The 12,868-nt window shown below is 36.0% G+C and overlaps 1 protein-coding gene across 1 annotated transcript; it reads left to right on the top strand.

Moving 5' to 3' along the window:
* The first annotated feature begins 1,560 nt into the window (after positions 1-1,560).
* On the top strand, positions 1,561-2,178 carry LOC147481776 (uncharacterized). The gene has a single exon (XM_086579044.1). The coding sequence runs from the start codon at positions 1,561-1,563 to the stop codon at positions 2,176-2,178; it is 618 nt and encodes a 205-aa protein (XP_086435170.1).
* The last annotated feature ends 10,690 nt before the right edge of the window (positions 2,179-12,868 follow it).

The following is a 12,868-nucleotide window of genomic DNA, read 5'->3' as shown; positions in this document are numbered from 1 at the left end:
AAACTAGATAATAGTGAGTTTGCCATGAGAATGAGAACAAGCTTTCTCTCATGCTAATTATTTTATGACTAGAGATAGTATAAAATAATTAGGGATCATTAAAGGTCTAGTCTTTATATTTTAATATTGTGTGAGAATATCTAGACTAGGGTTTTCTATACAAATCTATGCTAGCATGTTAAGAACTTAAAAAGTGGATTTCAATCTCTCTCTAGCTTTCTCCATATTTGATTCATCTATATTTTATTAGTTTAGTTAATTTAGAGTTATTTGAACCCATAGTATAATCGTAGAATAGAAATTTCACATCACACATTACTCTCACCATTGTTCTTTGTGTTTGATTAGTTGAATTCGTTTAAGTCTAGAGAGTTAGGAGTGGAACGATTCCTTACTTTTTATATTACTTCATTATTTGAAAGTAGAAATATTGATTAAGCACTTATTTAGTTAATTGATTATTTGTGTTTACGCATAGATAGTTAGTTTACGTAAATTTTTGTTTATCAGTCTTGATTGTAGAGGGAGAGGGCAAATCAATCATTGTAAAAGTAGGAGTATAAAAACAAAAAGTAAGGAGAGAAAACATTATCCAATTTTTGGTTTGACAACCCAAAAATTGAGATCAATTTTATCATGCTTTCTTAGGTAGATTTACATTATTGCATTGTATTTTCTTATATTGTTATTTCTTTATTTCAATCTATATTGTTTTATTGTTTTCTTGTTTTCATTACATTTAATACTTGGTTTCAATCCTTGTTTTCAATACTTGTTGTTTTCAATCTTTTCATTCTAATCAATTTTTCTCTACATTTCTTGTCATTCAATCTCAAAAACACTAGTTGCACTCATTACTCATTGAAGTCATCAATGAGTGTAACTTGGTGATAAAGTTATCTCATTTCCTCTTCATTCTTTCATGTTTTAATCCTACATAACTTCATGATTTCAATGTTTACATCTCTCAAATACTAGTCTTTTACTACAATACTCATTAGAAATAGAAGAAAAAGATGAATAAGATTAGTTAAAAAGTTCTTGTTTTCACTCATCAACCATTCCTCCTATCTTAAGATTTAGGATAGAAACTTCAAAACTCACCACAACTCAACATCAAATGGCGCCGCCATCATGGATCTTAGCTTGGGAAGAAGTTGAACAAAAACAACTATTTTTAAACTCTTCACTCTCATTTTTTTCATTTATTTTCAAGTTTTATGTTTTCATATTTACTTACTCGTGTTTTCTTGTTTTACTGCAGATTCAATCAAACGGAACCCACCATTGGAACATGGCGAATGAGCAAGAGAAGCTGTCAAAAGCTCGGAGCACTTTGGAAAAGCTGACCTGTGACGGTGCCTTGGTTACTGCACGAGCGTCTGCACCACCTCACTCCTGCGACCGCGCTTCTTCTTTCACGGAAGATGATTTCGAAGATGCAAGTTCTTTTTCATGTTGTGTATATTAATTTCATAGAATTAGTTTAATCAAACTGTTAGAAGATTCAAAAACCACTCAACATCTTGGCAAAGTCTTGCTAATCCTATACTCAAAGACATGAAAATCTATCTTGGCATCAAGATCAACACTGTCCTCGACACATCAGAAATCAAGAGTCTTCTGACAAGACTTGACATTCATGTTAAGTATAGAATCAAGAATCCATCTTTATGCAAATGGAAGCTACCCCCCTCAGGATTCTTCAAACTTAACACTGATGGCTCGGTCACTGATCAGAGAGTGGGTTATGGTGGTATCAATATTGACCAAGAAAGTAATGTGCATTTTACCTTTACAGGAGGAGGACATAGGAAATCATTTCTATACCAAGAACTGAAGGAAATTGAAGTTGGTCTCTCTATCTTCTTGCAAAAACAACTCAAAAAGATTCAGGTGTGTTCTGACTCAAAAAGAGCAATACAGATTCTTAAAGGACAAGAACGAGCGCCATGGTACTGCACCAACATTGTAGAAGCTACAAAGGTATCAGTTGCACTTTTGGATAAGGTAAAGTTCTGTCATGTTTACAGAGAGGTGAACAAAAGCGTTGACTATTTAGCTAGCCTAAGTTCTTCACTAGATGAGGAATATTTTTGTAATAGCCCGCCACTTGATCACACTTTAACAGAGATTGTTGAAAATGATGTCAGTGGACGAGTATATTTGAGGTTCTAATGCGGGTCCAAGGGTCAGCCTAACCCATTAATTTGTTTAAAAAAAAAAAAAAAAAAAACTGTTAGCCATTTGAAACTATTTAGGTTTTGAATGTTTAATGTTTTGAAAACCAAAAAAATATAGATATAAATATTTTAAAAATACAAAAAAATTAGTTTATTTTAAGTCTTCGATAAATAATAGTTTTAGGATAATATTATGTTTTTACTTTACCATTATTATTTTTCAAAAATATAAAAAAAAAATTAGGATGATATCAACTTAGATAACGTTTCGGATAACTAGGATAAGGTTTAGGATAATACCAACCTTTTTCCTAAAGTAAAAAGTCACTTGTCTTTTGGTTGAAGTTTAATAGTTTACCAAGTGTTAGAACATTTGGGTGCATGAGTTGAGTAGTTCAACAATGCACTCACGCATCTCAAATCAACTTGAAGATTAAAATTCTAATCATTGACATTGTTCTTTTCATTAATATTGTTAAGTAATAGTATGGTTAAGTAGTTATATAGTTAAGGAGTAGTATAGTTAAGTAGTTATATAGTTAAGTAGTTAGTCTTTTATTTTACATTGTGCAAGTTAAGCCCACGAATGCAAAGTTGTAAATTATTGGCCGTGCCACATTTTCAACCCGACTTGTGGGTTTAAATAGTTAAAATTTGTAACTGAACAAAACGCTCGAACGGTTGGGCTTGATTCTCAGATCACACACCAACCAACGTGGACTACACCTCAAGTAGTGTGTATGCACGACTTTAGAGGTAAAACTCTCAACCTCCTCGCAACTCCCAGTCAGAAGATGCTTGGTGTTTACAAAAGCATGCTTGTGTGACTTCGTGTTTAACTCCCACACTGTATTTACTTCAACGCGTATAAGGCTAAACTCGAGCCACATAACAACCATTGGGAAGTCATTACCTAATGTAGATAAACCGGACGATGCTTGTTACTTGAGGCCCAACCAAACAAATAATTAAAATCAACCAACTAAAGTCTTAAGTAGCCACGTTATCTTGCAGAAAAGGACACAAATATAACCACAAGGATTTAGAGTAATCAATTACCATATTCCGATGGGCCATCTACCTTCCTCACTCCCCTGTCCTAGATTCACTATGAGTAAGTTTCTTGGTATGTAGCACACCATTTGGTGAAGTGATTGCTTACTCTTATGAGCCGTGTAGTAGATCCCACATAGTTTAGCGCCCAACTGTTCGTTTGAAAAGGGCATAGTAATCTATAGAACAAGCAATGATTTTCAAAACTCCAACGTGCAAAAATGAATTTTGATTGTTTGAGCATCCACTGGATCGTTTGTGCATTTTTAGGTAGTTTTGCTAGTCTTGTTAAAGTGCATGATGTTGCGTTCAGGCACTATAAGGTTTAGTGAGCATAAAACTTACTCATGTAGGAGAGCACGTTGTCCTAGATAATCTCCACCTTCTAAGATGGCTGACAAAGTTGTGCAAGCTAAAAAGCCTCTCTCCAACTTCTACACACCATTAAAAGATGGACCTCTAACTTGTATACGGTTCACATTGGTCACGAGCGATTTTCGCATTCAACTGAATGTGTTCAATCTTTTACCTATATTTCATGGGTTTGAACATGAGTTAACATACGAATATTTATGCCAGATACATGAAGTATGCAATACTTTCCACCATCCGGGAGTCACCGCTTATCAAGTGAAACTATGAGTGCTTCCCTTCACTCTAGCTTGTAAAATTCACGCATGACTTCTATCTCAGAATCCCGATTCTTTTGATACATGGGAAAATGTTGTGTTCTCCTTCATGAAGAAGTGTTTTCCACCGAAGAAAACAGAAGAGATTAGAAGTAAGATATAGTTCTTCAGACAGTCCGAGTGATACATTATCCGAAGTATGGGATAGATTCTCTGATCTACTCCATTCATGTCCTCACCATAAACTAGAAAAATCCACTCTTGTCCAATGTTTCTTCAAAGATCTTCTCCAAGAAGACAAAGTAACCTTTGACATCATGAGTAATGGAAATTTTTTGGATAAAGGTGCAACCGAAGCTTTAACCTTTTTTGAAAACCAAGCTAAAAAGAGTACCCATTGGGGTGACATAAACAATTCCAGAACAACCTAACCCAGTACATCTAAGGCTAGTGGTATTTTTGCGGTGAAGTACGATCCTGAAATCAAAACATTAATTGAATCCCTCACAAGAAAGATAGAAACCCTCACAACCAAACAAAAAGACCAAACTTCTCAGCCTGTCATGATCATAAATACCTCACCATGTAATTTCTGTTTAAGCATAAATCATATAGATACCAATTGTCCTTTGCTCACTAACATATCATCACTTCCACAAGAAGAAGTTTGTGTTTTCAATATACCTAATGCACCATAGAGGCAACAACCTAATTTTGCATGGACTAATAATCCACAAACCCAACCATCTCTACGTTTCACTAACCACATCAAGCCACCAAATACATTCAAACAAAGACAAGATACCTATAACAATCAGAACAGAGCATTGATTCCATCCCATTTTAACAAGAACTACCAAAATCTACCAATCATCAACTAAAGAGACCTAGTTCCAGTTACACCACCGACTAGTGTCCAAACAGATAAGCCAACCGAGATAATGCTATCGGTAATGCCACAACAAACTCAAATCCTAGCATCCATGCAACAATTTCTAAACTTGTTAGCCCAGGACAAAACCCAGAAAGGTGTGTTCCCAAGCTAAACAATTCAAAATCTTAAACCATAAGAGATTAAAGTAGTCACAACTTTGTGTTATGGCAAAACACATGATAAGATGAATTAAATTAGATGTAAAAACAGTGTTTCTACATGCTAAAGTCATGCTATCAATCAATATATTATACTCTCAATATCATGTGATAAAGAGGAGAGTAATCATTTTCAATCCACTCTTGTTTGTACGTACTTGTAAACGAATCTAGAAGAAACTACTATTAACTAATGATGAGAGTAATATGAATGATAAAAATAGTAAATTTAAAATATTAAAATAGTGATTTAAAGAAGAGAGAAAGATATAGAGAAGGTTAATTTCACCACATGATTCAATTGACTATTAGCTTAGTCATTGAATCGATTTCTTGATCCCTAGTGAACACCAAGTCATCTCTGATCATGGCTTCACTAGCATGAGAGTTTAGCTCCTCCACAAATCTATTTGATGGTGGATCTAAACTCTAGTTCAACTCTTATGATTTTTATCTCTAAATAATCATAAAAATCAAACTTGAAACGTTATTCTAAACAACAACCATTCTAATTAATCAATCATCCTCACGTGACTTCATTAACCCCCATATAATGGAGGTTTAGCCTTGTGTCATTGGATGTTATAAACTAAAACAATAATATAAAGACATTAAAAACAAAGAGAATTGAATACTAAAGATTTGTTGAATGGGTTTTAATGGAGGCCACACTACAACTAATTACTTAACCCTAAACTAAACTAAAGAAGGGGGAAAGAGAGAGAGACCTAAATTAAAACTAAACTAATGAGGGGAGTAGCCCAGTTAGGTTTAGCCTTAATCATATTTATATAGGAGAGCATTAGGGATATATTTTCGTGCATAGGCCTGGAAGCTAGACTTTGGGCCTCTAATGTGAGCCCAAAGTCTATTAGGTTAAGTTTAAAAGGGCTAATTCTGCATAAAATTATTTCAGTGCCCTTTTTGTCTACTTTTACAACTCTGATTGGGGAAATGTTAGGTTCATTGGAAAGATTATTCCGATCTGGTCGTTTTGACATAAAGTAGGCTCAATTTTAAGGTTCGAGTCCAAAGATACGCCATTTTGAAGTTCTGATGGTTTTTTTGTCCTTTTTCTATCCGAATTGACTTTGACTTCCCAGCTTTGACTAGGCTTGAAAATGTTTTTTCTTCTTGATTTTTGGGATTTAAACATAGAACTCTTCTAGCAATCATGTTGACTCGTTTTCCATGCAAAATGACGTCTTTAAGCACATAAACAACTTGGAGACCTGAAATACACAAAAACACGTAAACAGTACTAACTCTTCTTTATTATAAACATAATTGGCATATTAAGGGTTCAAAACTACACTTTTGGGTGTTTATAACAGAGTAGTCTTACTAGAAGACCCTGCACTTATAGAAATACCAGTTCCAAGACAAATCTTACCAGAACCAGAAACTGAAAAATAGATACCTCCACATATCCTTATCGACATTCCAGTTCTTAAACTATCAACTCATTCACCTGACCCAGTTAAGAAATATAAACCAAAGGCACCTTTTCCAACACACTTAATGACACCCAAGGAGGCTGAAAATTTCAATGAAATCAGAAAAACATTCAAGAGTCTAACCATAAATCTGCCATTTCTCGATGCAATCAAACATTTATCAAAACATGCCAAATTTCTCAAGGACATGTGTACCAACAAAAGAAGAACTAACATTCCAAAAGATGCCTTTCTTACAGAACAATTTCCATCCCTCACAGAGACCAACATAATCGTCAAATATAAAGATCCTGGTCGTCCTACCATTCCTTGCACTAGAGGAGACAAGTACACAGCTACTGCTATGCTCAATCTTGGAGCAAGTGTTAACTTCATTCCATACTACCTATTCAAACAACTCGATTTCCATGAGCTTACACCTACAACTATGACCTTACAATTAGCCGATCGTTCCATTAAATACCCAAAGGCGTAGTCGAAAATGTGCTCGTCAAGGTTAAAGATTTTTACTACCCTATTGATTTTGTCATCCTTGACACCAAAGTCGCTCATGATTCCATACCTATCATTCTAGGGAACCCATTTTTGGCAACAACCAACGCCCTCATCAATTTCCATAATGGATCTATGACCATGTCTGTCAGAAATCTCTAAGTGGAAGTCAATATTTTCAAGATGATGAAGTAATAGATGGAAGAGGAATTGGATGGAGAAGTGAGTATGATAGAAAGTGTAGTGCAAGAATATTGTGACAGGACTTTCTCAAAGAATGAGGTACACCAGTTTTTATCTTTTAGAGACTCTGATTTTGATATGGATCATTATAAGGAATATACTAGTGCCACCTTGGGATCCGTTCCTTTATACGATTAAGATGATGACTTACCTAAACATGAAAAAACCTCACCAGCCTAAGTATTTACTATGGAAGAACAAAGCCCTGTGGAAATCTTGATACCCACAACAGTTACACCTAACCTTAAGCTTCTCCCTCCTAACCTAAAATACATCTATCTTGATCCGGATGGTACTCATCCCATCATCATTTCATCTTAGTTAACATAAAAGGAAGAAGAGTGCTTGGTTAGAGTGATTCAAGAACATCGTTCTGCCATTGGTTGGTATTTTGATGTTACAAAAGGAATCGATCCAAAGATTTGTACACACCGGATTCATCTGGAAGAGAATGCTAAGACATCTAGAGAACCACAACGTTGTTTAAACCCAGCTATGAAAGAAGTAGTCCAGGAAGAGATCTTAAGATTGGTGTATGCTAGAATCATTTACCCCATATTTGACAACGAATGGGTTAGTCCTATTCATGTGGTACCAAAGAAATTTGGGATTACAATGGTCTGTAATGAGGATGGGGAGTTAATTCCAGCATGAGTTCCTATCATGTGGAGGATTTGTATTGATTGTAGGAAGTTGAATGGAGTCACGAGGAAAGATCATTTTCCCCTGCCTTTTGTTGATCAGATGCTTGAACGCCTAGCAGGACATGCTTATTACTATTTCTTGGATGGATATTCAGGATATTTTCAGATTTTAATTGATGAATCCGATCAGGACCTTCACTTGCCCTTTTGGAGCCTATGCTTATGCACGTATGCCCTTCGGTATCTGCAATACACCTGCCATGTCACACCCCAAATTTTGACAAGAATCGGAAAAACAATATTTGTTCTCAACTCTTCGATTTTCGAGGTGTGATGCACTCTCAACTTCCAAAAACCTATTATCCGTTTAAATATTCCAATAATTTGAAACCAATACAATTTTTAAATAAACAAAAGTTCTCTTCATTACAAAAATTCTCAAATATGATTAAGTTACAAATCTCTTTTCAACATCTCTTTAATTATAATTACAATGGAAAATACAAAACAACATTGTCTCAATTAAAATCTATTGCATCTCAAGGGAAAACAAAACATATCTTGTAATGAGACGCTAGCGCAAACCACAAGCAACAATCAACTTTCTTCAACACTAATCCTGTCAAGACTTATCAACTAGGTTCATTTTATGAACACACCCGATAAGCAAACATGCAAATCGAGTCAGCATTATAAACAATGTTGGTATGAGTAGCCCTAAAATACAAATCATACTTATACATATATATACACAATCAATAAGGCAGTTAGTTCCTCCACCGAGGCGCCTTAACATCCAACGAAAAAATACAACATTCTTAAATACAATAATTAAGGCAGGTAGTTCCTCCATTGAGGCGCCTTAGCTTCCAATTCAATAATAATAAGGCATTTAGTTCCTCCACTGAGGCGCCTTAGCTTCAAACCGTACTAAATCAACTGTATCTAATAATAGAATAACCAAACTAAAACTTACTCTATACCTACACTGGAGTAAGCCAAATCACAGAGTGGGTCACACCTGCATAAATAATCACTTCAACCTACCCTTCTGCAAAACCATTGTGAATGCAACCTAAATCACAATAAATCATTTATTATAGATTTAACGTACACTCTGATATATCATCATAATTATTGTTTAGAGTTTCTTCAAATGTCTCTAGAATCACGTCGTCTCTATATCTTACCTAGTTTTCCTGGCTACCACAATCGCTTCCCAACGCCGAACATGTACATTCACATGTTTCCTCTCACGTAATGAACCACTCCGTGCGTAATTACCCTAAGCGAGATATCGCATACCAAGTAACCCCCACACGAATGTCATTACGCAGGTACTACCACTATTCGACATAAAATATCGCGCGTCTGGTTCTAATTTTTCGAACGGAATAATCAAACCACTATTCGGTTACGCCAGAAGGGCCATTCTTATTCACTGAAACGCCAAAAGGGCCAATCAAATCACATTCGCCCTTCACAAGGGCCAAATCACATGAGTTGTGGTAGCTAGGTTCTAGGATTTTCTTTACGAAATTTATTCAGGTGTCATACATTTATATCTCATAACCATTTCCCTTTATCACGTGCATGCCAAATACATTATTGAACTAAGCCACAATATTTAGAAATATCTCAATACATCTCATAACGACTTTCATTCTTTCACGCGCCAAATAAATTATTGTACTAAGCCACAATCCCGTGGGAAATATCCACAAATATTATACTACCTCATAGTAGCATCTCACAGATATAAAGATGGAGCATTTATATTTATTTCTCAAAGATATTGCATTTAATAGATATCCTAACATATGATATCATTTAACAGAACAACAATTTCCCCATACCACATAATGTCACAATTGCTCCAAACTTACCGCATAACGTTTTTTTATAGCATTTTAGGAATATCATGTCTCTTACAATTTCAATCTCGTCGCATGTCAAAAATTACACAATATCAATGATAAGAGCCCAAAACTGTAGTTTTAACCCCTTAATAATCATACTGTTAGACCAATTATGTGAATAATAAGTAAGAGTTAATACTGATTACGTGTTTTTATGCATTTCAGGCTTCAAAGTCCATTATGTGCAGAAATGTGCCACTTTAGCGAGATAAAGGAGCAAAAGTCAGCAGAACTTCCGAATGCCATATCTTTGGACTCAGACATCGGAATTGGGCCTACCTTATGTCAAAACGACCGGCTCGGAAAGAGCTTTGCAATGGTCCAAGCCTTGACCCAATCAGAGGAGCAGAAGTGGACGAAAAGTCTGTTGAAGCCGAATCTAGTGAAGAGGCCTTTTTGACCGAAAGAATTGGTTTTGGGCCCGATTCTCGGCCCAAAACATGGCTCCAAGCCCATGCACGATTTTGGATCTGAATGTATAAAACAAAAGCTTAGCTCTTTGTTAATGGTAGATTATTTAGTAGAGAATTAGGGTAGATAGCTTATAATAGAAAGTAGCCATTAGAATAGCTTCTAGATCTAGATTTAATTGTTTTAATTAAGTTTAGTTCCATTTAAATTATTGTATTAGATTAAACCTTTGAATCTTGCTCTTCAATTTGATTAGATCAATAAAGTAGTATTCTTTATCAATTTCGATTTTTGTCATTTACAATTTATTAGATCTAATTTCAATTCTTGTTATCATTCAATTCTTAGTTATTAATTAGATTCCATTATTGTTTAATTAAGTAAATTTCAATGCTTTATATTATGTTTAGTTTTAATCTAAATGGAAATGATTATGAATGATTCAAGGCTAAACCTCCATTAGAGGGGGTTGAGAAGCCTTGATGAAAGCTTGATTCCGACTATCGTAGAATCGTCGTAATTTCCTTTCTACTCTAGAAACGTTTAGTTCACCATGAGAATGGGTTTAATCGTTCACATGCTAATTATGAATTGGTAGAAATGCCATGTGTAATTAGGGATTAGGAAGAACCGATTGTTCTGCGTAGCAGTTCAATTCGGATTACGACGACTCGTCACTAGTGGATTAAGTTGAGTTAAGGTGGAATCAATCCCCCTCTAACTCTTTATCATAGAATCAACGTAACATTCCCTTAGTTATTCCCATAGTCGACTAGTTGCATTTTGTGGGTAGTTGCATCGTAGTCTAGTTGCCTTTTTCGTAAATCTCTCATTAGACTTTAAGAAGAATACTTACACGTGAGAACACAGCATGCGGAAGGACTAGGAGTGGAACGAATCACTCTACTCCACTATATCTAATAGGATTGAGAGTAGAATCTTTGATAAATGTAGGCACGAATTAAGTTTTAGTTTACTTACGTTTTGGGTTTTATCGTTCATTTCATAGGTAAACTATCTTTCATATGTTTTATCAAATGGCGCCGCTGCCATCTTAGTTTCACTTTCGTATTGTTTTCGTAGTGTTAGTACTGTTCTTAAAGTCCCATTTCACCCACCCACCCTTGTTTGATTCATACTGTGGTTGCCCGTTTCAGCTTTGGAAAAATTCCGCGGTAAAATACCGAAGGGCCTTCGCTTCAGAGAGAGCGACCAGCCAGCTAAGTTACTGAATTTCATCTACCACCGAATCGAGCGCCATACCAACCATACCACCAAACACCGACCACCACCGAGAGGAAGGAGCGCCAGCTTTTAGCTGATTTTTCCGAATTCGACGGTTTGATTCGAACTTTGATCTTTCATATTTTTTCGTTGTTCTAACTCGCTTCTATACATCAACAAGCGTAAACAAGACGCTATTCATAAGCCGAAGCAAGGACGCAATCGTATTCCTTTCTTCCACACCTCGCGATCTCCTCGTTAGAGGTTTATACTAGTATATCGAATTGTTTTTTGAGTGTTGCATGTTTAGTTAAGCTCGACTTAGTCTTGCATGAGATTAAGGTCCGGTCGAACAAAAACACCTAACGAAATACACAACAACAACAGAACAAACAAGTCTATCTAGTATACCACACACTACACCTCTAGCTACTATTTCACACACACCACCACCGATATAATGGGGAAGGAAGAGACTCTCTCTCTCGACTTCTACAAAGCCTTGAGCGATAGCCCCAAATCTTGCATCGTTCTAGCAGACCCAACGGGGATTTCAGAATCCCTCCAAATATTTTAATTTGTTACCCGCTTTTCATGGTTTAGACCATGAAAAACCTTATCAACATGTATGTGTAGGATTGAACAAGTCCTAACAACATTCCACCATCCTACGGTTGGTAATGGAACAAATTAAATTAAGGGTATTCCCTTTCACCTTAGCCGATAAAGGCGCGTCTTGGTTAACCCCAAAGCGCTAATTCTCAGTGGACTCGTGGGCTAAACTTGTTCAAATTGTTTATGGAACATTTTACCCACCCCTAAAGACGGATGAGATGCTTTCCAAGATTCATTTCTTTCGACAAAATCCTCATGAATCATTTTCAGAGGCTTGGAATCGTTTCACCGATCTGCTTATAGTGTCCACACCATAACCTAGCAAAAGACACGTTAGTTCGTGGCTTTTTCAAAGGACTTCAACATCACCATAAAGAAGTCCTTGACATAATGAATGGGGGTAGTTTCTTAAGTAAAGGAGCCTCGGAGGCTTATAAATTTTTAGATGACCAAACTAAGCGAAATAATAACTGGGGAGGTGGTGACGATTACTCCCGCTCCGCTAGTTCTACTAATACAGTTAAGGCCGCCGGTATGTTTGAAATTAAACACGATTCCGAGCTTAAAACTCTAATCGAATCACTCACTAAAAAGGTAGAGGCCATTTCTGTACAACAAAAGCCTATCCCCGTCATGAATGAAAATTCAAACCCATGTAGTTTCTGTTGGAATCTTGAGCATCCCGACTCCCACTGTCCTATAGCCTATGAACAGGCTTGTTCCATTAATAGTGAACCTAACGCCCCGTGGAGACAAAATCCCAACTCCGGTTGGAGAAATAACCAACAAGTCACACCTCAAGGGTACAATAATCAATATGTTAGGCCAACGCACAGCTTTAACCAAGCTCCATCACGACAAGGACAAGGTCAGGGTAATTTTAATAATTATAACAACCAAGTGCAA

Source organism: Coptis chinensis, chromosome 8, assembly GCF_015680905.1.
Source record: "Coptis chinensis isolate HL-2020 chromosome 8, ASM1568090v1, whole genome shotgun sequence".
Lineage (NCBI taxonomy): Eukaryota > Viridiplantae > Streptophyta > Magnoliopsida > Ranunculales > Ranunculaceae > Coptis > Coptis chinensis.
Note: the sequence above shows the minus strand (reverse complement) of the source record. Positions and strands in the feature narration are given on the sequence as shown.

Bases quoted from the DNA above. Each gene is read 5' to 3' on its own strand.
- LOC147481776 (XM_086579044.1), top strand. From the start codon at position 1,561: ATGAAAATCTATCTTGGCATCAAGATCAACACTGTCCTCGACACATCA.